General features: G+C 34.5%; 1 protein-coding gene across 2 annotated transcripts in view; it reads left to right on the top strand.

The window, feature by feature from the left end:
* Positions 1-26,639, top strand: part of SOS2 (SOS Ras/Rho guanine nucleotide exchange factor 2) — a 96,684-nt gene that overhangs the window by 37,442 nt on the left and 32,603 nt on the right. For both annotated transcript variants that reach the window (XM_043471623.1, XM_043471624.1), the window contains 6 exons: positions 2,935-3,045; positions 11,423-11,521; positions 21,282-21,409; positions 21,905-22,560; positions 22,966-23,047; positions 24,706-24,828. In XM_043471623.1, the coding sequence (XP_043327558.1) occupies positions 2,935-3,045; positions 11,423-11,521; positions 21,282-21,409; positions 21,905-22,560; positions 22,966-23,047; positions 24,706-24,828 (1,199 nt within the window). The remainder of the gene's footprint in view (positions 1-2,934; positions 3,046-11,422; positions 11,522-21,281; positions 21,410-21,904; positions 22,561-22,965; positions 23,048-24,705; positions 24,829-26,639) is intronic.

The following is a 26,639-nucleotide window of genomic DNA, read 5'->3' as shown; positions in this document are numbered from 1 at the left end:
AACTAAAATTACATTGTCTTTATAGTGGCACTTTATGGTGTATTTATGCTAATATTTATATCAAAAGCTGATAGACTAGGAATGTTTAAGACCTTGCTTTTTTGATGGCAAGTGCACTTAAGGTGGAAAGAAAAGAAATTTTATTGATCATTGCTTTTATTGACCATAGAAATGTTATTGACCAAGCTAAAAGTTTAACTTTTTTGGATTTTAGTCTTAATTTCCAAAAATGAAAAAGGAAATTTATATATTTTTTCTCAAAGTGAAAATCATATTTTTGTACTTCAAATGATTATAAAAGTAGCATAACTCATTGTAAAAATGTTCAGAAAAATGTAGGTAAGTATAAGACAAAAATCACTGTTTTGCAAAACCTAGAGATTAATTGTCTTTATAAGATTTATTTATCCTTGTGAATGTTTGTCTACATGTTTAAACAAACCTATGTGTAGTTACAAAAATAGGATCTTATTATTTTACAACCTGCTTTTTTCCACTCAATATCATGAACATTTTCCATGTTAACAAATATACTTCATAACTTTGAAAGTACCATGTACGTGGAGATACTATTTTAACTATCTATTATTACTAAACATATAGGTTGTCTTAGTTCTTTTTGTCGTTATAAACAACACTATAACAAACATTTATATAATGCGTTTATAATCCATTAATTATTTTAAGATGCAGTCCTAGAAGTAGAATTATGGTACATTTTTAGAACTTTGAAGTGTTTTTCCAAATTTACTTCCAGATAAGTTCCAGTATATGCAGGCCCTCTTTTTTTCCCCACATCTTCAGATCTGGTTGTTATCCCATTAAATTTTGCTAGTCTAGTGAGAGAATAACAGTATTTCATTATTCTTTAATGATGTTGAACACCTTTTCATATTCATTGGTTTTATTTCTTTTGGAAAACAGATGTTAAAAGTTCTTTCTTTAGTTATCATGTAAATTTACTAATTTTATAAATCTCTTTTTAATTTTTCTATAAATATGCATCATTTTTATTACATCCATTTTGTAGATAATGGAACTGACAGTATAGAAATACTCAGTTAGTGATGCCTAACCAAGATATTTAGGCTTGCTCTTGTTAGAAAGCTTGTTTTTAATATTGTGCTATCTTAGAGTATTACTTTGTAATCTGGTTGCTTATACTCTTAAAGATATCATGAATTGGAAACATGTATTCAAAAATGTATTTTCTAATTTTTATTTTATTTTATGGTAAAACATAATTTGCCATTTTAGCAATTTTAAGTGTACAGTTTAAGGGATAAATGAAACTCATAGTAATATACTATCATTATAACTATCCATTTCTGAAACCTTTTAATCACCCTGAATAGAAACTCTGTACTCATTAAGTAATAATTCCTTATTCTGTCCCACACAAATGCTGGTAACCCCTAAACTATTTCTGTCTCTATGAACTTGCTGATTCTAGATATTTGATAAAGGTAGAATTATTACAATATTCTCCTTTTCACTTAGCATAATGTTTTCAAGGTTCATCCATGTAATAGCATGTTATCAGAATTCCTTCTCTGTGACTGAATAATGTTCCACTGTGTGTATATACCACATTTTGTCTATCTATTTATTTGTTGATAGACCCTTGTGCTTTTTCCACCTTTTGGCTATTGTGAATGATGCTCATTAAACATTGGCATATGAGTATCTGAGTCACTTTTTTTTTGGTTCTTTTGGGTATATACCTAGGAGTAGAATTGCTGGGTCATATCGTAGTTCTTTGTTTAGCTTTTTGAGGAACTGTCAAAACTTTTCCACAGGGGCTATACCATTTTGCATTCCAAGTGTCAGTGGACAAAGGTTCCAGTGTCTCAGCATCCTTGACAACACTTGTTAATTTCTGGAAAACATACTGTATTTTTAACATATGAAAATGAAACAAGTCTTAGTTCTAACTAAACTTCGCAGATATTGATTATTATAAAATAATAGAAATTTTAAAAAATATAAACATGGACAAAATATGGGCAGTTTCTGTTTTGTTATTTTACTGTATGTTAGTCTTTGGTTTCTTTTTCTAATTTTGAAAAAGTTTGGTATAAAACAGCGGAAGTATCACTTCTTGCTTCCTTTGAAAATATCCTCAGTGTAAACTGCTTTTAGTCTCAATTCAGTTCAGAGTTGTGTCTGACCCTTTGCGACCCCACGGACTGCAGCATGCTAGGCAGGCTTCCCTGTCCTTCACCAACTCCTGGAGCTTGCTCAAACTCATGTCCATAGAGTCGGTGATGCCATTCAACCATCTAGACTTTTAGCCCAGGTAAACCTAACTGACGGAGAAGGCAATGGCAACCCACTCCAGAACTCTTGCCTGGAAAATCCCATGGATGGAGGAGCCTGGTAGGCTGCAGTCCATGGGGTCACTAGGAGTCGGACACGACTGAGCGACTTCACTTTCACTTTTCACTTTCATGCATTGGAGAAGGACATGGCACCCCACTCCAGTGTTCTTGCCTGGAGAATCCCAGGGACGGGGGAGCCTGGTGGGCTGCCATCTATGGAGTCGCACAGAGTCGGACACGACTGAAGCGACTTAGCAGCAGCAGCAAACCTAACTGAAATTTCAAATCCCAGCCTTATCTTACTAATAATAGTTTTTGTTTATCTGGGATAAATGTGCATATGCATTTAATAGTTTGATACTTGTGATCACAAGTCAGTGACCTATTTTAAGACTAGTAGCTTCTTGTCATCTATTGCTTAAAGTCATTACTTAACATTTTAAAAAAATTTCCAAGTTACAGTCATAGTTATTATTTGTCCCCAGAATAAAAAAATGTTCTGAAACCTAATGGAGGGCTGAACTAAAAGTTTGCCATTAAATAATCTGTGCCATGACAGTAGAAAAGATTTTCTTTTAAACCTAACCTATTTTTGTTTTTTTTTAAAAAATAGGAGCAAGCATTTGATCCTTATGAAACATTATCCCAGGACATTCTTTCACCAAAGTTTAATGAACATTTCAGTAAGTTGATGGCCAGACCTGCAGTGGCTCTACACTTTCAGGTAAACTTAAATTGAATGCTGGTTTTTTTTAATAAAGAAACTAAAGGAATATTTTACCAGTCCTTCAAAATCTGTTAATTGTAAACCTATTGTAAGTTGTCTTTTGTTTTCTGTCTTTAGTTCTTTCGATTTGTCCTTAATGTGGAAATCTTTTATAGAATACCATCACAAATACTGTGTGACTAGAAAAATCTGGTACACTCTAGATCTGAGATGTAGAGATGATGATGGAGAGCTATTTCAGGATCTGTTTCCCTACCAGAGATAGAACTGAAATAATAAAGAGTGGAGAATATCCTCATGTATACTCATAGAGTATTTTCCTTTTAGGGCTGTCATTTAAAGGAGATAGGTATATTAATGGAGATTATGCAAGTTAATTGGTTCTTTAATGCAGTCAGGTACAATGAGAGTAAGTGGAGAGAGACAAAATTACATTTTACTTTCTCAACATTTAATGAAGGTTAGATTGGCATCGATGATCCTTGACTATTTACTGCTATAGAAGCTTCCTGCATTTAGACAGGCTCTTCTCCCTTAGCATGTGAATATGGTCAAATGTTTGTTGTCCTAAAACAAGTGAATAAATGAACAAATCTTTGTCACTCTTACCCCTTTTGTTTTTTTCCATTTGTTGCCAATTATTTTACATTACTTTTTATCATTCTCTATCAGACTGCTACCATCTGTGCTCTAACCAGGATATAACACTAAAACCTGCCCTGGACAATGAACTTAACTGCCAAATCTTGTGGTTATTTTGATTTCCTGTTTATGTCTGAAGTATTTATGAATATCCCTCTTGCTCTTTTTGAATTCTGTGATCCTCCTTTACGTAATTCTCATCTTCTCTGGTTTCTCCAGTTTCCTTAGTTGCAGGTGTTACCCAACTTACATCAGCTCCTGCTGTTCTGTTCCTTTGTGCTGTCCTTAGGAGACTTAATCCATACCCTTTGCTTTCATCTGTATGCTGGTGACTTCCTTATTTGTATTTTTAATCCATAACTTTCTTTTGAACACTGGATGTGTGTGTGTGTGTGTGTATACACCTTCATATAACCAGCAACCTTTTGAACTAATTCACTTGAATATCCCACAAGGACTTCAAATATAAATAAATAAAACTGAACGTATTATCTTCTCCCTGCCTCCTTTACTGTGAATTCCCGTTATTATCATCTATTCCTCAAAAACTTGTCAATTTGGAATAAAAGTTACACTTAATTCTCAAAATTTACTTAACTGAAGAAATAATTTTTAAGTTAAATCTTAGATATTCATATAAACTATAAATTAAGCATTAGTTAAATGGAACAGTATGCTTATAATATCTTTGCATACTCATTAAAAGTACAATTGTTTCATCCTTATTTTATTAGTTATTCTTGCTACTGCTGCTGCTGCTAGGTCACTTCTGTCATGTCTGACTCTTTGCGACCCCATGAACTATATATAGCCCACCAGACTCCGTTCATGGTATATTCTCCAGGCAGGAATACTGGAGTGGGTTGCCATGCCCTCCTCCAGGGGATCTTCCTGACCCAGGGATCGAACCCACGTCTCTTATGTCTCCTGCATTGACAGACAGGTTCTTTACCACTAGTGTCATCTGGGAAGCACCCAGTAATTCTTACTATGAGATTTTAATGTTTCTGACCCAATTATTTAAGCTATTATTCCAGATATTCAGTGAAACTCAGAGTTAGATAACACCCTTTTTCAGGCCAGACTCACTTTTACTCTATTAATGTAAAACAAATTTTTCATTTTTATGATGAAAAAGTAATGCTTTATTAGAAAACACAATAAATAGAAGATGTAGGCACACTTTAAGAATATGAGCTTTGGAGTTAGAGCTTCTGGCTTTGAGTCAATTATCTTACCTTGAACAAATCACTTAATCTCTGAGAATCAGTTTACTTATTTGTAAAATGATAATGATAATGAACATCTCTATGGTTATGAAAATTAAACAGGAATACACTAAGCACATTTGGCACATATTAAACATGCAAACATTAGTGTATACTGTCTGTAGAGGCCTCCTTACACTATAAACATACATTGCATTAATATTTTAGAATACACTTTAATAGCCATTTCAGTGCTAATTAACAATATAAATGACAATTTTATAGACTAAATTTAAAGTTTCATCTTGCTTTCAGTTAAAGCATTGTATATAAAATACATAAACCTATATCCAGCATAATCTATATCACTGTCTTAATTAAATGATAAAAGAAATTAATCTCTGCATATTCTGGTCAAAGTCTGTTGAACAAATTATAGTTTACTTCAGTTAACACTAGGTGAGAATTATGGGTGTGTTTACCTATAAGGATATATTTTAAAAACAGTATCGAACTCTTTCTTCACATTGTGTATTGCTTCTGTCTGTATTTACCTGATGAGGAGATACACCACTTTAAATAAATATATGACATTTAAAATCAACATGAGTGACTTTTAAATGCCTCATAAATTTTAGAAAATAATTTATTCTGCAGACTATTAGTTTTCAAAACCGGGATCTTCCTGCTGCTGCTGCTGATTTTCCAGGTGATACCAGGTGCAGGGAGCTTCCCTAGTGACTCAGCAGTAGAGAATCCACCTGCAATGCAGGAGATGCAAGTTTGGTCCCCGGGTCTGGAAGATCCTCTGGGGGAAGGAAATGGCAACCTACCCCAGTGTTTTTGCCTGGGAGATCCCATGAACAGAGGAGCCTGGCTGGCTGCAGTCCATGGAATTGCAAAAGAGTTGGACACAGCTTAGCAAAAACAACTTAGACCAAACAACAACAACTTAGCAGTACAGGTATCTTGAAGAGAATTAGTTTCTAATCTAACTTTGTGTTTTTGCATTCTCTTCCAATTTTTTGTACACATTACTTATTATCCTATGGAGTTTCCCATCATGCATTAATCCAAGGTATAAAAATCTCCAGGGTACCAATCATGAAAAAAAAAAAAGATTATTCCTGAAGAAGAGTTAATTGTTGTTGTTGTTCAGTCACCAAGTTGTGTCCTATTCTTTGTAACCCCATGCACTGCAGTCTACCAGACTTCCCTGTCCCTCACCATCTCCCAGAGTTTTCTCAAGTTCATCTCCAACGAATTGGTGATACCATCCAACCATCTCATCCTCTGTTGCCCTCTTCTCCTTCTGCCTTCAATGTTTCCTAGCATCAGGGTCTTTCCCAGTGAGTCAGCTGTTTGTATCCGGTGGCCAGCTTCAGCATCAGTCCCTCCAAGGAGTATTCAGGGTTGATTTCCTTTAACATTGACTGGTTTGATCTCCTTACTTTCCATGGGACTCTCAGGAGTCTTCTCCAGCACCACGGCTTGAAAGCATCAGTTCTTCGGACCTCAGCCTTCTTTATTGTCCAGCTCTCCCATCTGTACATCTGTACCAGAAAGACTGTAGCCTTGACTATACAGATCTTTATCGGCAAAGTTGTCTTTGTTGTCTAGCACTCTGTCTAGGTTTGTCATAGCTTTCCTGCCAAGAAGCAGTCGTCTTCTAATATCATGGCTGCAGTCACCATCTGCAGTGATTTTAGAGTGCAAGAAGAGGAAATCTGTCACTGCTACTGCCTCTTTCCCTTCTATTTACCATAAGGTGATGGGACCACATGCCATCATCTTAGGTTTTTGAGTTTTAAGCCAGCTTTTTCACGCTCTTCTTTCACCCTCATCAAGAGGCTCTTTAGTTCCTCTTCACTTTCTGCCATTAGAGTAGTGTCACCTGCCATATCTGAGGTTGTTGATATTTCTCCCAGCAATCTTGATTCCAGAGCTTGTAGCTCATTCAGCCCAGCATTTCACATGACACACTCTGCATATAAGTTAAATAACAGGGTGAAATAAACAGCCTTGCCATACTCCTTCCTCAGCCCTGAACCAGTCAGTTCTCTACCGGGATCTAACTATTGCTTCTTGACCCACATACAGGTTTCTCAGGAAACAGATAAGATGGTCTGGTATTCCCATCTCTTTAAGAGTGTTTCACAGTTTGTTATGATCCATGCAGTCAAAGGCTTTATCATAGTTAATGAAACAGAGGTGGATGTTTTTCTGGAATTCCCTTGCTTTCTCTATGATTCAGCAAATGTTGGAAATTTGTACTCTAGTTCCTATGCCTTTCCTAAACCCACCTTGAACTTCTGAAAGTTCTTGGTTCATGTACTGCTGAAGCCTAGCTTGGAGGGTTTTGAGCATAACCTTACTAGCATGGGAGATGAGTGCAATTGTCTGGTGGTTTGAGCATTCTTTAGTACTGCCCTTCTTTGGAATTGGGTTAAGTATTGACCTTTTCCAGTCCTGTGGCCACTTCTGAGTTTTCGAAATTTGCTGACATATTGAATACAGCACTTTAATAGTATCATCTTCTAGGATTTTAAATAGCTCTGCTGGAATTCCATCACCGCCACTGGCTTTATTGGCAGCAGTGCTTCTTAAGGCCCATTTGACTTCACACTCCAGAATGTTTGGCTCTAAGTGAGAGACTACAGCATCATGGTTATCTGGGTGATAAAGATCTTTTTTGTATGGTTCTTCTGTGTATTCTTTCCATCTCTTCTTAATCTCTTCTGTTTCTATTAGATCTTTATCATTTCTGTCCTCTACTGTGCCCATCTTTGGATAAAATGTTGTTTAATATTTCCAACTTTCTTGAAGAGATCTCTTGTCTTACCCTTTCTGTTGTTTTCCTCTATTTCATCATCGCATTGTTCATTGAAGATGGCCTTCTTTTCTCTCCTTGCTGTTCTCTGGGACTCTGCATTTAGTTGAGTGTACCTTTCCCTTTTTCCCTTGCTTTGCACTTCTTTCTTCAGCTATTTGTAAAGCCTCCTCAGAAAACCACTTTGTGTTCTTGCATTTATTTTTCTTTGGTTTTGTTTGCTGCCTCCTGTGGAATATTAAGGACCTCTGTCCATAGTTGTTCAGGCATTCTGTTTACTAGATCTAATCAGTTCAGTTCAGTCACTCAGTTGTGTCCAACTCTTTGTGACATCATGAACTGCAGCACGCCAGGCCTCCCTGTCCATCACCAACTCCAAGAGCCTACTCAAACTCATGTCCATCACGTTGGTGATGCCCCCCAACCATCTCATCCTCTGTTGTGCCCTTCTCCTCCTGCCTTCAATCGTTCCCAGCATCAGGTTATTTCAAATGAGTCAGTTCTTTGCATCAGGTGGCCAAAGCATTGGAGTTTCAGCTTCAGCATCAGTCCTTCCAATGAATATTCAGGACTGATTTCCTTTAGGATTGACAGGTTGGATCTCCTTGCAGTCCAAGGGGCTCTCAAGAGTCTTCTCCAACACCACAGTTCAAAAGCATCTATTCTTTAACGCTCAACTTTCTTTATAGTCCAACTCTCACATTCATACATGACTACTGGAAAAATCATAGCTTTGACTAGACGGACCTTTGTTGGTAAAGTAATGTCTCTGCTTTCTAATATGCTGTCTAGGTTGGTCATGGCTTTTCTTCCAAGGAGCAAGTGTCTTTTAATTTCATGGCTGCAGTCACCATCTGCAGTGATTTTGGAGCCCCCCCAAAATAAAGTCTGTCACTGTTTCCATTGTTTCCCCATCTGTTTGCCATGAAGTGATGGGATCAGATGCCATGATCTTAGTTTTCTGAATGCTGAATTTTAAGCCAACTTTTTCACTCTTCTCTTTCACTTTCATCAAGAGGCTCTTTAGTTCTTCTTCACTTTCTGCCATAAGGGTGGTATCATCTGCATATCTGAGGTTACTGATATTTCTCCCGGCAATCTTGATTCCAGCTTGTGCTTCATCCAGCCTGGTATTTCGCATGATGTACTCTGCATATAAGTTAAATAAGCAGTGTGACAACATACAGCCTTGATGTACTGCTTTCCCAATTTGGAACCAGTCTGTTGTTCCATGTCCAGTTCTAACTGTTGCTTCTTGACCTGCATACAGATTTCTCAGGAGGCAGGTACGGTGGCCTGGTATTCCCATCTCTTTCAGAATTTTCCACAGTTTGTTGTGATCCAGTCAAAGGCTTTGGCATTGTCAGTAAAGCAAAAGTATATGTTTTTCTGGAGCTCTCTTGCTTTTTTGATGATCCAGCGGATGTTGGGAATTTGATCTCTGGTTCCTCTGCCTTTTCTAAATCCAGCTTGAACATCTGGAAGTTCACAGTTCACATACTGTTGAAGCCTGGCTTGGGGAATTTTGAACATTACTTTGCTAGCGTGTGAGATGAGTACAGTTGTGTGGTACAATTTGAACATTCTTTGACATTGCCTTTCTTTGGGATTGGAAGGAAAACTGACCTTTTCCAGTCCTGTGGCCACTGCTGAGTTTTCCAAATTTGCTGGCATATTGAGTGCAGCACTTTCACAGCATCACCTTTTAGGGATTTGAAATAGCTCACCTGGAATTCCATCACCTCCACCAGCTTTGTTCGTAGCAATGCTTCCTAAGGCCTACTTGACTTTGCATTCCAGGATGTCTGGCTTTAGGTGAGTGATCACACCATCGTGGTTATCTGGGTCATGAAAATCTTTTTTGTATAGTTCTTCTGTGTATTCTTGCCACCTCTCCTTAATATCTTCTGCTTCTGTTATGTGCATACCATTTCTGTCCTTTATTGTGCCCATCTTTGCATGAAATGTTCCCTTGATATCTAGATCTAATACCATGAATCTCTTCATCACCTCCCATGTAAATTCATAGAGAATTTTATTTAAGTCGTACTTGACTGGGCTAGTGGTTTTCTTTGCTTTCTTTAGTTTAAGCCTGAATTTTTGCTATGAGGAGCTGATGATCTGAGCCATAGTCAGCTTCCGGTCTTGTTTTTGCTGACTGTATACAGCTTTTCCATCTTTGGCTACACTGTAATCAGTTGATTTCAGTATTGACCATTTGGTGATGTCCATGTGTAAAGCGATCTCTTGTGTTGTTGAAAAAGGGTGTTTGCTATGACCAGTGAGTTCTCTTGGCAGAAATCTGTTAGCCTTTCTGCCTTTCTTCATTTTGTACTCCAAGGCCAAACTTGCCTGTTACTCCAGGTATCTCTTGACTTCTTACTTTTACACTCCAACCCCTTATGATGAAAAGGACATCTGTTTTTTGTGTTAGTTCTAGCAGGTCTTCTAGGTCTTCTGATCACCTTTAGCTTCAGTTTTGGTGGCTGGGGCATAGACTTGAATTAGTGGGATGTTGAATGGTTTGCCTTGGAAACAAACTGAGATCATTCTGTTGTTTTTAAGGTTGCAGCCAAGAACTACCTTTTGGACTCTTTTGTTGACTGTGATGGCTACTCCATTTCTTCTAAGGGATTCTTGCCCATAGTAGTAGATATAATGGTCATCTGAATTAAATTCACCCATTCCCGTCCATTTTAGTTCACTGATTACATTATGATAAAGGAGAGGGGAGCCTTATAAAGTTCTCATACTTGAACATGCTATGTTAGAAGCTTCCTATACTTAAGACTGTGATATTAACATGTATATTTCAACTTAAGAGTGAAGTCAGGCCTGTTATGGAAATTTAGTCTGATCTGGCTGTTTATTTTGACAGTGAAGATTGGCTGTATCAATTAAGTTATATGACAGCATTTTTCTTAAGTTAAATGAGCTAAATCTGAAATTTATTTGATCATTGTTTGGTGAAATAGGTTTAAATCACATCTGCAATGTACCACATCCCCCCAAACAAATTCTTTGTAACTACTTAAACTTAAAACATTTTGAGTAAAAGTGACATAAAAAACCGTGAGAAGATGTATAGCTTTTCAGCATTCCTTTATGGTATGTGGAACCCAAAACTTTTGGAAAAAAAGCTGAGAAGTCTATTGTTAACGTTATATTAGCCATGAAAGATGAAATGTATATATTTAATTATCTGATAAAGAAGGAACAAACTTGATTTATAGCACTTCGATTTCAATATAGAATGCTTTCAATATAGTTTTGATACATCTCTATCTTGTTTTTTTTTTAAGTCATGCTCAAAACACAAATGAGGTTAGACCAGAAACTAGTTCCATTAAAGATATCTATACCCTTATGTTGCTGCTGTTTCGTCTGCGTTGTTATTATTGTTGTTTAGTGTAAGTTGTTATTGTTGCTGCTGAGTTGTGTGCAGCTGCTGGGATCCTCGCAGCTTGTGGGATCTTACTTCTCCCACCAGAGATTGAAAGCAAGGCTCCAGCAGTTAAAGTGGCGAGTCCTGACCACTGGACCGCCAGAGAGTTCCCTGTATCTTATATTCTTAAAAACTGCTTCTGAAAAAAAAAAAAAAAATTAAAAAAAAAAACAAACTGCTTCTGTTAGCTACTGCTGTTTACATAACCTTTATATCAGAGATATACTATTTTGTCTTTTCACTTTGCAGTCCATTGCTGATGGTTTTAAAGAGGCAGTTCGTTACGTCCTTCCACGCCTTATGCTGGTGCCAGTATATCATTGTTGGCACTATTTTGAATTATTAAAGGTAAGATAAAAGTTTTCTGAACAAAAAGAAATACTTAGATTTATGAGACTGAAAAACTTTTTGTCTGATGTTAGTTTTAATAGTTTTTATTCATAAAAAGAAAGTATCTTAAATGTCTTACTACTTCCCATGGACCATAGAGAAATGCCTTTATTTTTTATATTCATATAATTTCCAAGTTGTAGATAGGGGAAAATGTATCTTTATCTATCACTTGATAATATAAATTCTCAAAATAATAACATTAAAAAGTTGACTTTTTAAAAATTAATTTTTGGAGACACACAGCAACAGTGGTTTAACTTCATATTTTATAAAGGTAATTAATAACTTTTATGTATAACATTGTTCTAAACTTCTGCCGTATATAACTTGTCAAGAAAAGCACGTTTAAAGTTGATACCTTTTGCCCATGCAATGTAGTAGGTAGAACCCAAGTAATAAATTAAAAATTAGAATTGTGATAAAACTTGAACTCGTTTTTAAATATCAGTACGCATAAAAATACACTGAATTTCTAAGGGTCTAATATGTAGTATAAACTTTATTATGATGTATACTTAGAGAAAAGTGTAAACATGCTTTATAATGAATAAATGTAATGTATAAGCACACCAGAGGTAAGTCACTGCTCAGACTTTAATGGCAGTTACTTTTTTGCTTTTCTTTACAGTTAAACCACCTATGTATATGTCAGTAAAAATATATGTAGCCTGTTTCTGAGCTTTTTATCAATTAGATCAAATTATTATAGTATTTTGTGTCTTTTATCTTCTCTCAAAGTTACATTGATATTTGTAAGATTCGTTGATCCCATGGACAGCAGAGTCTGATGGGCTGCAGTTCATGGGGTCACAGAGAGTTGTACATGACTGAGCGACTAACACACAACATAAGATTCATTGATGTTATTTTATGTTTTTCTAATTTAATTTTCTTCCATTGTTTGAATAAACCATGATTTATTTACTGTTCTCTGACTGAACAACAGTTTTTTTGGTATTATTGATAACACTTCTATGGATATTCTTTTTTCTGTCTCTTGGTATACATGTGCATGTGTTTTGTTTCTCTATAGTATGTACTCAGGGTTAGAATTGCTTGGTCAAATTTAATAGATGAGGTCAAGCAGTTTTCCAAAGTGGAAAGTTTTCCAAAGTTACACAGTTTAAACTCCTACCAGAATGCATGATGTCTCTCTTTATGCATTTTTCATATTTAAGATTTTCTATTATATGATCTATTTATAATGGTAACTAATGTTTTTATTTTATATTTTCTGGATTATTAATGTGCTTGTACATGTTGATTGGTCTTTTGAATAACTTTTTATAGGATCGTTCAAGTCTTTGCCATTGTAAATATCTTCTGTGCCTTGTCTTTGCAGTTTTTCTTATTGTTGTGCATCAACTAAAACTGAATATATTCCATATTTCTAAGAGTTTAGTTTCACTGATGAGATCATGTGTGGTTTCCCTTTATTATTCATTCTTTAAAGCCTTAAACCCTACTATATAGACATTATATCTCTGTGTATATAGAGTATACTATCTTTGTCTATATGTAGACACTCTATCTATACCCAGTTGTTGGTTTAGACAGCCTGTTCTAACTTTTCCACCTGACTCATTAGTAATATTTAAAGTAAAAGCCAGAATAACTGTAGGCAAAGAAATCTTTAGATGATTTCTAATGAATATCTTGGCTTCCCTGGTAGCTCAGTGGTAAAGAACCCACCTGCCAAGGCAGGAGATGCAGGTTTGATCCCTTCATGAGGAAGATTCCCCTGGAGAAGGAGATGACAACCCACCCCAGTATTCTTGCCTAGGAAATTCCATGGACAGTGGATCCTGGTGGGCTACAGTCCATAGGGTTGCAAAAGTCAGACAGGACTTAGCGACTAAACAGTGACAACAATGAATATCTACCTACCTCAAGAATTCTTTTTTTATGGAGTCTTACTACCCATAATGTGTGATACTGGAGCTCGCTAGCTTTTGTACACAGATAGATGAGCGCCTTGATTTTGTGTATCTCCATGGAGACTGATGGATCCATAAAGAACTCATAGAAAGGATTGTAGGCTTCCCATGAATAATATATTAGCAGCCACAGATGTATATTTAGATTCCTAAAAGTTTTTAGAGAATGTTCATGTCTAATTGGAAGTCCCATCATTAGTTTTATAGTTGCCTTCTAGTATTTGCCAACATTTAAAAATCAATAAATAAATAAATAAATAAAAAGCCCAACTTAACTATAATAGAAGCTTACTTTTTTCCACCTGTCTAGATGATTGGTTTTAAAATCTCTGAGGTCTGAATCTGAAATCAGACATTGACTATAATGGCCTCATTCATCCTAATGCCACAGCTACTTTTACTACCAACTAATTACTAGACTCCAAGTATTTTTAGCCATTGTGATTGGGACTAGTAGTTGATCAGTTAATTGACAATGAACTGAAGAATCATAAATCATTTTAATTATCAATCATAATCATTTTAATAAACACAAAACCCCTAGGAATGAACATTTGTATATATTTATATGCTAATCTGTTGACATAGGGTAAAACCTTTTCTTTGAGTATGAATCTTGCTTAAGTCACAAAAAGTATCTCTGTGATTTCTATTTTCTATTTCTTTTAAATGGTACATAACCTTGAAGATCCTTGTAAAGCAATCTGATTGCAGAAATCTAAATTTTTATAATTTTTACAAATCTTCTATGATTGTCTTCCCTATATCTTTTAAAAAAGACTTGCCTTTAAAGTTATTAGATTTGAGTTTTCATATAAATATTTTTATAGTCATATTTCTTTAGCTTATATAGTTATTGAATTACGTAATTACAACATAAGCATAGCTGTCATTCATATTTGGAAACATTTACTACTGGTTCCTGGTAAGTATATGACTCAATTAGTGGGATCAGAAGGGCCTAGGTATTCCAGAAAGTGACCCATTCATTTATAGCATTATTGTCCTGTGGGAATCAGTCTGTATGTTATACAGTGGGAATGATCCATAGTAAGAAATACATTTAACATCATGATAATGCTATACGAACACACACACACACACACACACACACACACACAAAGCAAAAAGGTTTTTGAAATGCTACTCAGCATTTCATGCAATACATTCACACCCTATATTCTGTTATATTCTGTTCTGGTTTTTTTTTTATAAGGATGCATTCATTTCATAATTCAGTAGATTATGACATATATTTTGAAGAACCAAAATAAGGACTAATTCTAGACATAAGCAAAGAGAATTATCACATGATCAGATAAGAAACTACTTTTTACTTTTATATCTGTTCTGGCTGTGATACTGTTCCTTTTAATAATATTTTACAATTTTTTAATTGTGGTCAAACATGAAATTTACCATCTTAACCATTTTAAGCGTATAGTTCAGTAGTGTTAAGTATATACACCCAGTGTTGTTGGACACTTGGATTGCTTCTACTTTTTGGCTATTATAAATAATACTGCCGTGAACAAATATGTCATCAAGACTATTTTCAATTCTTTGGATATATAGCCAGAAGTGAAATTGCTGCACCGTAGGGTAATTCTGTTTTTAATTTTTTGAGGAAGCACTGTATGATATTCCATAGTAACTTTATACTATTCTGCATTTCCACCAATAGCACACACTCGTTACAGTTTCTCCACTTCCTTGCCAGCACTTCTTATTTTTTATATTTTTATTTTTTGATAATAGCCTTCCCAATGGATGTGAGATGGTATCTCATGGTTTTGACTTGTATTTCCCTATTTGTGACAGTGAGCATCCTTTTATTTGATTTTTGACCATTTATATATCTTCTTTGGAGAAATGTCTGTTCAAGTCCTTTGCCCACTTTTTATTTGGGTTATTTGTAAATATTTTTGTAGTGGTTTTATAGGAGTTCTTTATATATTCTGAATATTAATATTAAACCTTTTTGGATGTGTCGTTTGCAAATACTGTCTCCCATTCTGGTGATTGTCTTTTTGTGATACTGTTTGAGCTCAAGCACTCATCCAAAAGAAATTTCATTTCATATTGAGCTTACTTTGGGAGGAGACCCATAGGAAAGAAGGCTTGACTAGTGTAACTTAAGGCTGTCATGTTCCTTTGGGAATAAAAAACACTGTTCTGCAGCAGTTTTAGGCCAGTTTTAATTTGAAATATTTGCCTTGGTCATGTACCAAGGGAGATTTATTTATGGACATAATGTTTAAATATTATTTGAGTTTTACTTCCCAGAGTCAGAATTTATGATGAGCAAGACAGAAAGACAACTACATAATGAGAAATTATAGGATATCATATATAGTTTTCCTAAAATTATTTTACACTTGTAAAATAGTATTATTTTGTTGTTGGACTATTATTATTTCTAGCAATACTTTAAAGTTCATGTTATAGGTAATATGATTTTTTTGTTGTTGTTCTTTTCCAATTTAAGCCCCTCTGGAGTTAATCATAAACTACTTTCATTTTCTTTATTTTTCTCAGATAAATTTTAGATTTTTTTCCCTTTAATATATATTCCAACCCTTATATAAGAGGAAACAGAAATCACAAATTAATTTCCTGATTTGTAAGCATCTTTATAATATACTTCTTATATTCTAAGAAAAAAATCTGTTTATCCTTCTGTTACTAGGAACATATCAACTCTCAGTTCAGAATTTATTTTTTCAAATCCAAGTAACATTCTTTTACTCTCTTACTCTGGTCATTCCCTGGAAATTTAGTAATGGAAAGAATAAATATTTTCCTCTGAAGAGAACTTAATCTATCTTAATTTGAAGCTTAACAGGAATACCTATTATTAATAACTTTAATGAAGTTCATTGGAAAAGATAAGCCAATGTTTCAGTGAAACAATTGAAAATGTTTCTTTAGATAATATTTTTTTTAACCTTTTACTTTGAAAAATATAGGGAAAAAGTTACAAAAACAGCATGCTCCCTTCATCTAGATTCCCTAATTGTTAAAGTTACATAACAGTTACTTTGTCACCTACAGAGAAAGTGACAGAAGAGCATTCCTGTGTGTGTATGTGTGTAAGTGTATTTATAACGTCAAGAAGTTGAGATAATGTCTATTAAAAGAAATGTTCTGACTCTTGAAAAAAATATGTGAGAATATTTTACTATGTAATATTTACTCTTTCAATACTGACACATCACTCAAAGATATCTGAAGGGAGATAATGCACATTTTTAAGAAGCATGTAAAGAGAAGTAACAGGTTTTATTGAGTTGAATTTCCCACCAAATTTCTAAAATCCTATTTTTATGAAAATCTAGAGAGAAGTTTATTATTACCAAAAGAGAATTGATCACATATATTATTTCACATCTAAACTGAACTCCAAGCATAATAAATTAGAGATAAATTCATAATTTATTATAATTTCTCCTGTCTTAGCCACATATATCTGTAATAGATGGGCTTCCCAGATGGCTCCGTGGTAAGAATTCACCTGCCAATGCAGGAGACGCAGTTTCAATCCTTGGGTCCAGAAGATACCCTGGAGGAGGAAATGGCAACCCACTCCAGTATTCTTTCCTGGAAAATCGTACAGGCTATGCGGTCACAAAGAGTTGAAAATAAATGCGCCCATGTCCCAAATTGATACAGCAGTTTATAGAAATTCAGGAGTTTCAGTGAAGTCTTAGAGTTAAGAAAAAACTTACATAAAGTATAAAATCTCAGGCAGGATACACATATATGCTACTAAGGAGAATAGTGTTTATCAGGTAAGCAAGGAATATATTCTGCAGTCAAATTCATAAGGTACTACACATTAATGAAAGATTGTGTTAGTTGTCTGTTAGTCGCTCAGTCGTGCCCGACTCTGCGACCCCATGGACTGCAGCCCACCAGGCTCCTCTGTCCATGAGATTTTCCAGGCAAGGACACTGGAGTGGGTTGCCATTTCCTTCTCCAGGGGATCTTCCCAACCCAGGGATCGAACCCAGGTCTCCTGCACTGCAGGCAGATTCTTTACCGACTAAGCTACAAGGGAAGCCTAATGAAAGATTATTTCCCTTTATTGCTTAGTTTAAGCATAAATTGCAAGGGCATTTATTCTCTTTGGGAGAAGGAAACGGCAGCCCACTCCAATATTCTTGCCTGGAAAATCCCATGGACAGAGGAGCCTGATAGGCTACAGTCTATGGAGTCGCAAAGAGTCCAACACGACTGAGTGACTTCACTTTCTTTGACTTTCACTTTTATTCTCTTTGACCTCTTTCCCAAAGCACACTTCATTTTATTTCTTAAACTGTGTTATTATCTAGTTTATTTTTAAGATAAAGGGGAATCCCCTTCGATTCATTCACCAGAGTTTGGCATAGTTAAGTTTTTTGCATAATTGTGTTTGGTGTCGTTGGAGAGAGACATGCAAAAAGGATGGGCCCTGGAATCTGAGTTCCTTGGTTTGAATATAGACTCGGCCATTCATCTTGGGTGCCTCAGTTTCTTCATCTGTGACGTGTATATAATGATAGTACCTATCTTACAGAGTTGTAACAAGCATTAAATAAGCTAATGCATAAAAAAGCTTGCACAGAATGCTTTTTATCAAGAGCTTAATAAATGTTCATTGTTGTTATTTGTCTAAACACTTAACAAAATTCTAAGTATTTATACAACAGTCACTCATTCTCATTACCTTCTTGGGTACCTACCATTTGTGGGTACTATACTAAAAATGAGTAAAATATATCCCCAAGCTAAAGAGCTCATATTTTAGTAAAGAAGAGACATGTCAGACCAATAGTTACAATATAATAAGTACCTAATAGAAGTAATTCTATGGGATAGTGAGGCAGGAGTTACCAACTCTGTCTAGGAAAGTTAGAAAAAGATGTATATGAGTGTTGGGTATGCTGGAATTTATCCTCTTGTTCTGGTATGTTGGTGTTATTAAATTGAGGGAGCCATAAAAGACAAATGCTGAGGGACTATTACAGATTAAAAAGAGATATAGAAACATGACAACTAAGTACATACTGATTGGATCCTGTATTGGAGTGGGGTGGGGGTGGGTGGGATTGCCCTAAGAACAGGATTGGGACATTAAGCGAAAGTTTCCTAAAGTTGATCACTATACTGTAAAAGAATTCTTGTTCCAAGACACACTGCTGAAATATCAGAGGAATAAGGGGAATGACACTATTTGAGAATAGTTTGTGATGTATTTGAGTTTCCCTGATGTTCCAGAAACAGTCTCAGAGCCATTTAGCCATGGCGGGAGACCTGGGTTTGATCCCTGGGTTGGGAAGATCGCCTGGAGGAGGGCATGGCTACTCACTCCAGTATTCTTGCCTGGAGAATCCCCAAAGACAGAGGAGCCTGGCGGGCTACAGTCCCTGGGGTCACAAGGAGTCAGACGCGACTGAGCGACCAAGCACAGCACCTTCCTCATCAAGGAGCTGAGAGAATTGGTCACAGACTGCTCTCAGATAGTCAGGGGCCAGCGCCCACACTCACACAGGACGGTGTAGCCTTTGCGGTGGTGGCGGCAGTGTCAGTTGCTCAGTCATGTTCCACTCTTTGTGACCCTATGGACTGTAGCCCGCCAGGTTCCTCTGTCCGTGGGATTCTCCAGGCAAGAATACTGGCGTGGGTTGCCATGATCTCCTCCAGGGGATCTTCCCCACCCAGGGATTGAACCCAGGTCTCTGGCATATGCAGATAGATTCTTGTAAGTTAAAAGCCTGTGACTCTGAGTAACAAGAGTTGCTTACATTATTTTCATAACTTTTCTACAAATCTGATATTATTTCAAAGAAAAAATTCAAGGGGGAGGAAAAAGGAAAGAGCTTCCTAAGGAGGAGGCATTTGAACTGTATCATAGAGGCTGAAGTCACCAGGTGGATAAGAGAAGCAAAGACAGATATGTAGAAAGCACTGTCAATGTGAAACAGCATGACTTACATGCAGGGTAATTCAGTATGGTGATTTCTACATCATGGTAAGAATACATTGTCTCAAATATCTATAGAGAATTAGCTTGGGTTTTAATTAATCTGATGTTTATTGAATCTTACCGCCGAAATTCAAGAAATGTTTATTTATTTTAGCAAATTGTTGGACTGTGTTTATGCCAAAGAAAGCCATTGTTTTGTATACTTATATCACTGGGAAATCCTATGCTTTAAATATCCTGAAGTTTTATTTCTCTTTGATAGCCTGAAATTATTCATGAATATGTAGAAATGATAAGGCCACTTGGAAGAGTTTGAGCAACCTTAAGATGAAATTTACAATAGAAGTTTAGTATCCTCATACACCTAAATTGAAAAGCAGTTCTCATTTTGGTAGAACCTCATTATTAGTGATAATTTGGATCAACAGAAGCAGTAAGAATAAAAAATCTGTAATGAAGCATTTTGTATCATCAGTGTCTATATTAGGGAAATAATTTAGAGTGGAGCTGAAAAGAATCTTTTCGTAAGAAGCTTTCATACAGCAAAATGAAGTGATTTGGTAGTAATGTTCACCTTTAGAAGTCAAAGTGATTGAGCGCTAATCACTTTTTAAACCTGTGGTTTTTTTAAACTCTTTTTCCCTTCATCTTTTCAATTTATTTCTTAAATCTAGAGATGACGGTAGTCACTTAAATTATTTATATTGCAAATCTTTAATAGCAAGACTTCTATATGTATCTTGAAAAGTATCTAATGGGTCTGTGCTCCATATAGAGAATAATTTCTAGACGTATATGTGAAAGGTAATGGACCTAGTACTTAAACAACATCCATTTAGTTCCTTGCTGAGGAAGAGGAGCCATTGCTGAATGGTTTTCAGATTGTTCTTGGAGTATGAGGAAAATTTATCACAAAATTTCTGGTTAGGTAGTTTAAGATCATGAAATAGACTTAAACTTTTAAAAATTTTCTGAAGCGATTTTAATTTTTCCATATTCTCATATAAATATGTATTTGTATCTACATAATCTCTGTATAATGCTCCTCTGGGAGTTCTTCTATCAAACAAAGCACTGAAGCATCATCCAGTCTGAATTATTTATTATAAGGTGAATTTTTTTCCATTTTGAGACTGAGTTATAAGAGAAGTTTTCGCTGAAATGAAATAAAGCCAGAGTTGTTAAGATTGATAATATAATTTGTTATTATAAATGTCACTTCTAAGGATTAATAAGATAGGATATTAATTTTCATGGATTCTTGATGTTTACCAGAATGGTTGAATTTTATGTTGTAAAAAATGTCAGTTGAATCTTTGTGTGATGCTGTTTGTAGAAAAGTTTATGAAAGATTGAATTGCTAAAGTTAGCATACTTGATTTTATTTTGTAACAAAAACATGCAAGCTCTTAGAAATCCCTAAAAGTTAAGAATTTAATCATTAGAGAATGTGAAATAGTATGTGTTTATCTTTTCTCTATTCATAGTTACAAATAAAAGTAATTGTAAGCCTCATGTAAGCCTTGTCTTTTTCAAGACATTTTCTGGAAATACCTGGAAGTTTATTTTTTGTTTTTTTATCATTACAATGGTTATAGTACTTTATATCTGTATTGTATTTGCATATGTAGAAAGAGGGCTGGTTTGAAGGATCAGGAGGTATATTTAATTATATAAATTATAGTTGTTTTTATTAAGTATATTTAAATTCTTTTAAGAGTTCATAATATTTGTTGCTGCTTCCTCTAAGTATGAGAAAGGGAAAGAATTGAACAATGCAGGTTTAATTTTTCTGTTTGGTTTTTCTTAGCAATTGAAAACATGTAGTGAAGAGTATGAAGACAGAGAATGTTTGAACCAAGCTATTACTGCTCTCATGAATCTCCAAGGTAGTATGGACCGAATTTACAAGCAGTATTCACCTAGACGCCGACCTGGGTAATTCCACACTGTTGAAAATATGAATGCTTATGCAGTATTTCACTTATATCTGATATCTGGTTTTCTAAAGTGTTACTTACAGTGATAGCTGCATTCTTGAAAGTTATATTTTTGTTTTACATTTTTCTTTTGCCCTTTAGCCTTTTAAAATTGGTGTTGCCACATTGTTAAGATATATTTAATAAAATTTTTAAAAGATATATTTAATAACTTTTATATCATTCGTATAAAAAATTTAGTATTATTTTCATTTTAATTCTTAGGACCTCAGGAATCATGTCAAGTCTCAAGTATTTCTCTTTCCAAATAATGAAATTGAAGCATATATTATTTAATGGCAAAGTTAGGAGAAAGCAAATACTGTGTGCAAAATTTAGTGTTTAGTTTTTTAATGTTTTTGTCACTTGATTTAAAGTAGTTTATACTTCAGGCAATTAAGGTTGCTTAGCCATTGAGTAAGCTAAATTTATCTTGTTTTTTGTTGTTTTTTAGGGATCCTGTTTGCCCTTTTTATAATCGTCAATTAAGAAGCAAGCACCTGGCTATTAAAAAAATGAATGAAATTCAGAAAAACATAGATGGATGGGAAGGCAAAGATATTGGACAGTGTTGTAATGAATTTATTATGGAAGGCCCATTGACAAGAATTGGTGCTAAACATGAGCGGCATATTTTTCTCTTTGATGGCTTAATGATTAGCTGCAAACCCAATCACAGCCAGTCACGCCTTCCAGGATGCAGTAGTGCAGAATACAGATTAAAAGAAAAATTTGTCATGAGGAAAATACAAATATGTGATAAAGAAGATACTTGCGAGTGCAAACATGCTTTTGAATTAGTATCCAAAGATGAAAACAGCATAATATATGCTGCTAAGTCTGCTGAAGAGAAAAATAATTGGATGGCAGCACTTATTTCCCTTCAGTACCGTAGTACTCTTGATCGAATGCTAGATTCAGTATTATTGAAGGAAGAAAATGAACAACCATTGAGATTACCAAGTCCTGAAGTGTATCGTTTTGTGGTAAAAGACTCTGAGGAAAACATTGTTTTTGAAGACAACTTGCAGAGTAGAAGTGGAATCCCCATTATTAAAGGAGGAACTGTGGTGAAATTAATTGAAAGGCTAACATATCATATGTACGCAGGTATGTGAAGCTCTTTACAAGTGGTTATATAGGGCAGAGGATCCAAAACCTTTTCAAGATTGTTCAGAAGCACTTAGGGCCTAGGAAGAAAATGGCCTGCCTCTAAAGTTTAAAAGGAATACTGCAGAATCAATAGGAATAAATACCTAATTAAATGTCTATATAGTGTTAACTTCATTAATAAGTATTCATCAAAATTTTATATTCATGAATCTTGAATTTTAAAACATCCCTTTATCAAGAAGCAATCCTTTATCAAGAGATACCACAATTGGCAGGAAAAGCAACAGTGGGAAGAACCAGAAAAAAAAGAAAAAGGAAGAAAGGCCTCCAAAATATGCTACTTTGAATTAATTAAACTAAGTAAATTGAATATGCAACCTGTTCTGTGCTCTGCCTTTTCAGATCCCAATTTTGTTCGTACTTTTCTTACTACATATCGTTCATTTTGTAAACCACAGGAGTTATTAAGCTTACTGATTGAACGGTAAGAAAAATATTTATTTCACTTATTTTTACATTTTTTTAAAAGTTAACTTTTTTACCTTGCAAAGTGCTAGGTACCTAGTATGTACTCAGGTAGTTTTTGAACATAATTTATTCAACATTAAATTTACAGCATTTTTATTCTCTTCAAGTAGCATACTTACTGAAATCCCTGTTTATAACAGATCTTTTCAGATCCTAGCAAAATTTGTAGTGGTAATCAGAAAGACTCATTTTTATAGGATTAAAAATATGAATTTTAATGAAATTTTTCTATGCAATAAAATAATACTTGAAAGAAGCGTTTTACTTTTAAAACAAACTTTTTATTGTGAAAAATTTCAAAATATCTGCAAGAGAAAATATATTCTGTTAATAAATCCCATTTATCAATCATCCAACTTCAATAATTATATCCTTGTATTTCATCTGTTTTCCTGCTGATTTGAACACCCTAGTCCCAGGATTATTTTGAAGTAAATCCTTGGCAACATATTTGTAATTATTTCCATTAGTATTTCTAAAAGATAAGTATTCTTATTAAAAGCGTAATCACAATATCATTATTAGACCTAAAAAATTAAGATTTCCTTTATTGAATAATTTTTAAAAATTAAGTTTTGAATTGACTTTTTCTTTTTTACTGAGTATGTTAGTGGTACTTTAAATGCTTTATAGGTTAAACTGTAGTATTTGGGCTTCAACATAATTTTGTTTTATATTTTAAAACTTTATCAGATTTTTATCTGGACCTTTATCATTATGTTGTTCTATGAAGCTAACTATACCAGACTGAGTCAGTATAATGTGCTATGAAGATTTACTTGGTTGCCTTTCCATGTTCAAAATAAGGAATTCGTATATATTTTATATATATATATTATTATTATGTATGTGAAAGTGTTAGTCACTCAGTTGTGTTCGACTCTTTGTGACCCCACGGACTGTAGTCCACCAGGCTCCTCTGTCCATGGGATTCTCCAGGCAGGAACACTGGAGTGGGCTGCCATTCGCTTCTCCAGAGGGTCTTCCTGACCCAGGGATCGAACCCCCGCCTCCTGCATTGCAGGCTGATCCACCACTGACTGAGCCACCAGGGAAGCCCCATTATTATGTTTTAGCGACATTTCCTATGGTTGGGGAAGGTTTTTTTTTTTTTTAACTTTGATTCTTTTTTATCCACTTAGTTATGTTTTTTAAATACTATTTAAAATTCAAAAAAAAATAAAATAAAATAAAATTCAGTGTGGGACTTCCTTTTGGATTTATATTCATTTATTTAAGGAAACTTACATTACTTTTATTTTAATAAAATAAATATTAAAGACAGAGGATTAGATAAGGTATCTCTGTTATGTTTTTAAAGAGGTCGTACTCTTTATTGATTGTCTTCTTGGATCTTTTCCATTGACCTTTTCTACGTTGGTCAGTGCTAGTTATTAAACTTTTGATAAAAATAAGAATATAAGTATTCAGTACTATATAGCTAAAGGACAGATGTTTGTAGTATGTAGTACTTTTTATCAGTAGTTTCACTTTTCACATAAATGGTAGGAAAGAAGTTTGCTTATTAGTTAAAGTATCTTTCCTGCTATATTTGAAATCCTCATTTCTGTATGAACAACAAAAAATTTTCTCTCATTTTGCTTTTCTTCTTAGATTTGAAATTCCAGAGCCAGAACCTACTGAAGCAGATAAACTGGCATTAGAAAAAGGCGAGCAGCCCATCAGTACAGACCTTAAAAGGTTTCGCAAGGAATACGTCCAACCAGTACAACTTAGGTTTGGCCTGAATATTGTATTTTTTATGTGTCATTCAATTTTCAGTATATAGTTAGCACAAAAATTTTTACCTCTTAATTCAGATGGAGGTTATTATTATTAATTGCATAGCAGTTAAACTTTCAAGTTCTTTCTATGTGAAGCTATTCTTAATTCCTTGAAGAAATTTAATTATTAAAATATACTATGTTATATGCATCAGATATCTCTCGCAGGCAATATGTTATGGCTTACAGGCTAGGGTACCTAATAAGTAAAAATATTTTAATTTTATATGAATTTTGCCTACTGTCAGCCCTCTCTACCCTTTTGATTTCGTTTTTGTCTCAGTGGGATCATTTAGTAATCCTGGACTTTCTTCTGTTTATAATATTTATGAAAGTTCTAGTTCTTCCCCACTCTTTTTCCACAAGATATATCGATATATGTTACTTATCTAAACAGTGTCATTTCAGTAATTGTTTTTTTATGACTTTAAAAAAAATTATTGAAGTATAGTTGATTTATAATCTTGTGTTAGTTTCAGGTACACAGCTGAGTGATTCAGTTTTATATGTACTTTTTATCTTTTTTACATTGTTTTCCTTTATAGGTTATTACAAGATAATGAGCATAGTTCCCAGTGCTATACAGTTGGTCCTTGTTGGTTATCTATGTAGCAATTTCTAAAAATGTATTCAGTAATAGCATCTGCCAGTTGTTATGTTACTCTGTGTGCCTAAGTGCTTTATCTTTTTTATTTCATCCTCACAGTTTCTATTTTCACTTTATTTAACAGAATAAAGTAATTTGAGATAGGTCGTATAAAAGGAGTGACAGGACAGGGTTCAAACTCATATCTGACTGCCTAAGCCAGTGCTTGTTTGTTTCTTTCAGTGTTCAGTGAGCATTGAAAATTGAAAGCTCCTTTGATTAGGCCTATTTATAGTGCAAGTGAAAATCAAAACTTTAACCTTTTCCATGGGAAAACTGAGTTATCTTATTAGTTATATATGATTAATATTTATCCTGTAAATGTTAAGGTTCCTTGATTAATGTTAACCAGTAAACTGAAATTTTAAAACTAAGTATATTAAATGTTAATTATTATATTGAATAACTTATATAAATAACTTATTTAAATAACATATTATATATAATATATATTAAATAACATATAATAACTTATTATATTAAATAATAAATTATTAAATGTTCAAGGATGATTGCCACAAATAAATGCAGTTTTAGAGGAATGATGATGCTTCCAACTATATGTCTCTTAGCCAAAACTTTTAGTATGTCATTCTTTGTGTAAGAAGAGGATGCCTTAAGCCACTGAGCTAACCAGGCACTTAAGGTTGTTTTATTACAAATAGCATTAGAAATTTAGAGTATTTTCTTAGTCTGGGGAAAAAACTTGCCTGACAGTTACTGGGTGGTTGTGGAGGGTATAGGTGGGAAGATAACCTAAAAATAATCATTCATTGAAATAATGAAGGAAAAATGCTAATGAAATTAATATATACTAACTGTATCTTTGTGATGGAGAATGGAATGTTATGTTTGTGTCGATTGTTTACATCTTTATTTGCAAGGTATAAGTAATTATTTTTGAGGTACTTTAAAACCAAATGGGCTTCCCAGGTGGCGCTTAGTGGTCAAGAACCCGCTTGCCAGTACAGGTAGATGTAAGAGACTTGGGTTCGATCCCTGGGTTGGGAAGATATCCTGGAGGAGAGCGTGGCAACCCACTCCAGTACTCTTGTCTAGAGAATCCCATGGACAGAGGAGCCTGGCAGGCTGCAGTCCATACGACTGCACAGAGTTGG

The sequence above is a fragment of the Cervus canadensis genome, chromosome 6 (assembly GCF_019320065.1).
Source record: "Cervus canadensis isolate Bull #8, Minnesota chromosome 6, ASM1932006v1, whole genome shotgun sequence".
In the NCBI taxonomy this organism is placed as follows: Eukaryota; Metazoa; Chordata; class Mammalia; order Artiodactyla; family Cervidae; genus Cervus; species Cervus canadensis.
This window is presented reverse-complemented; position numbering and strand designations above follow the sequence as displayed.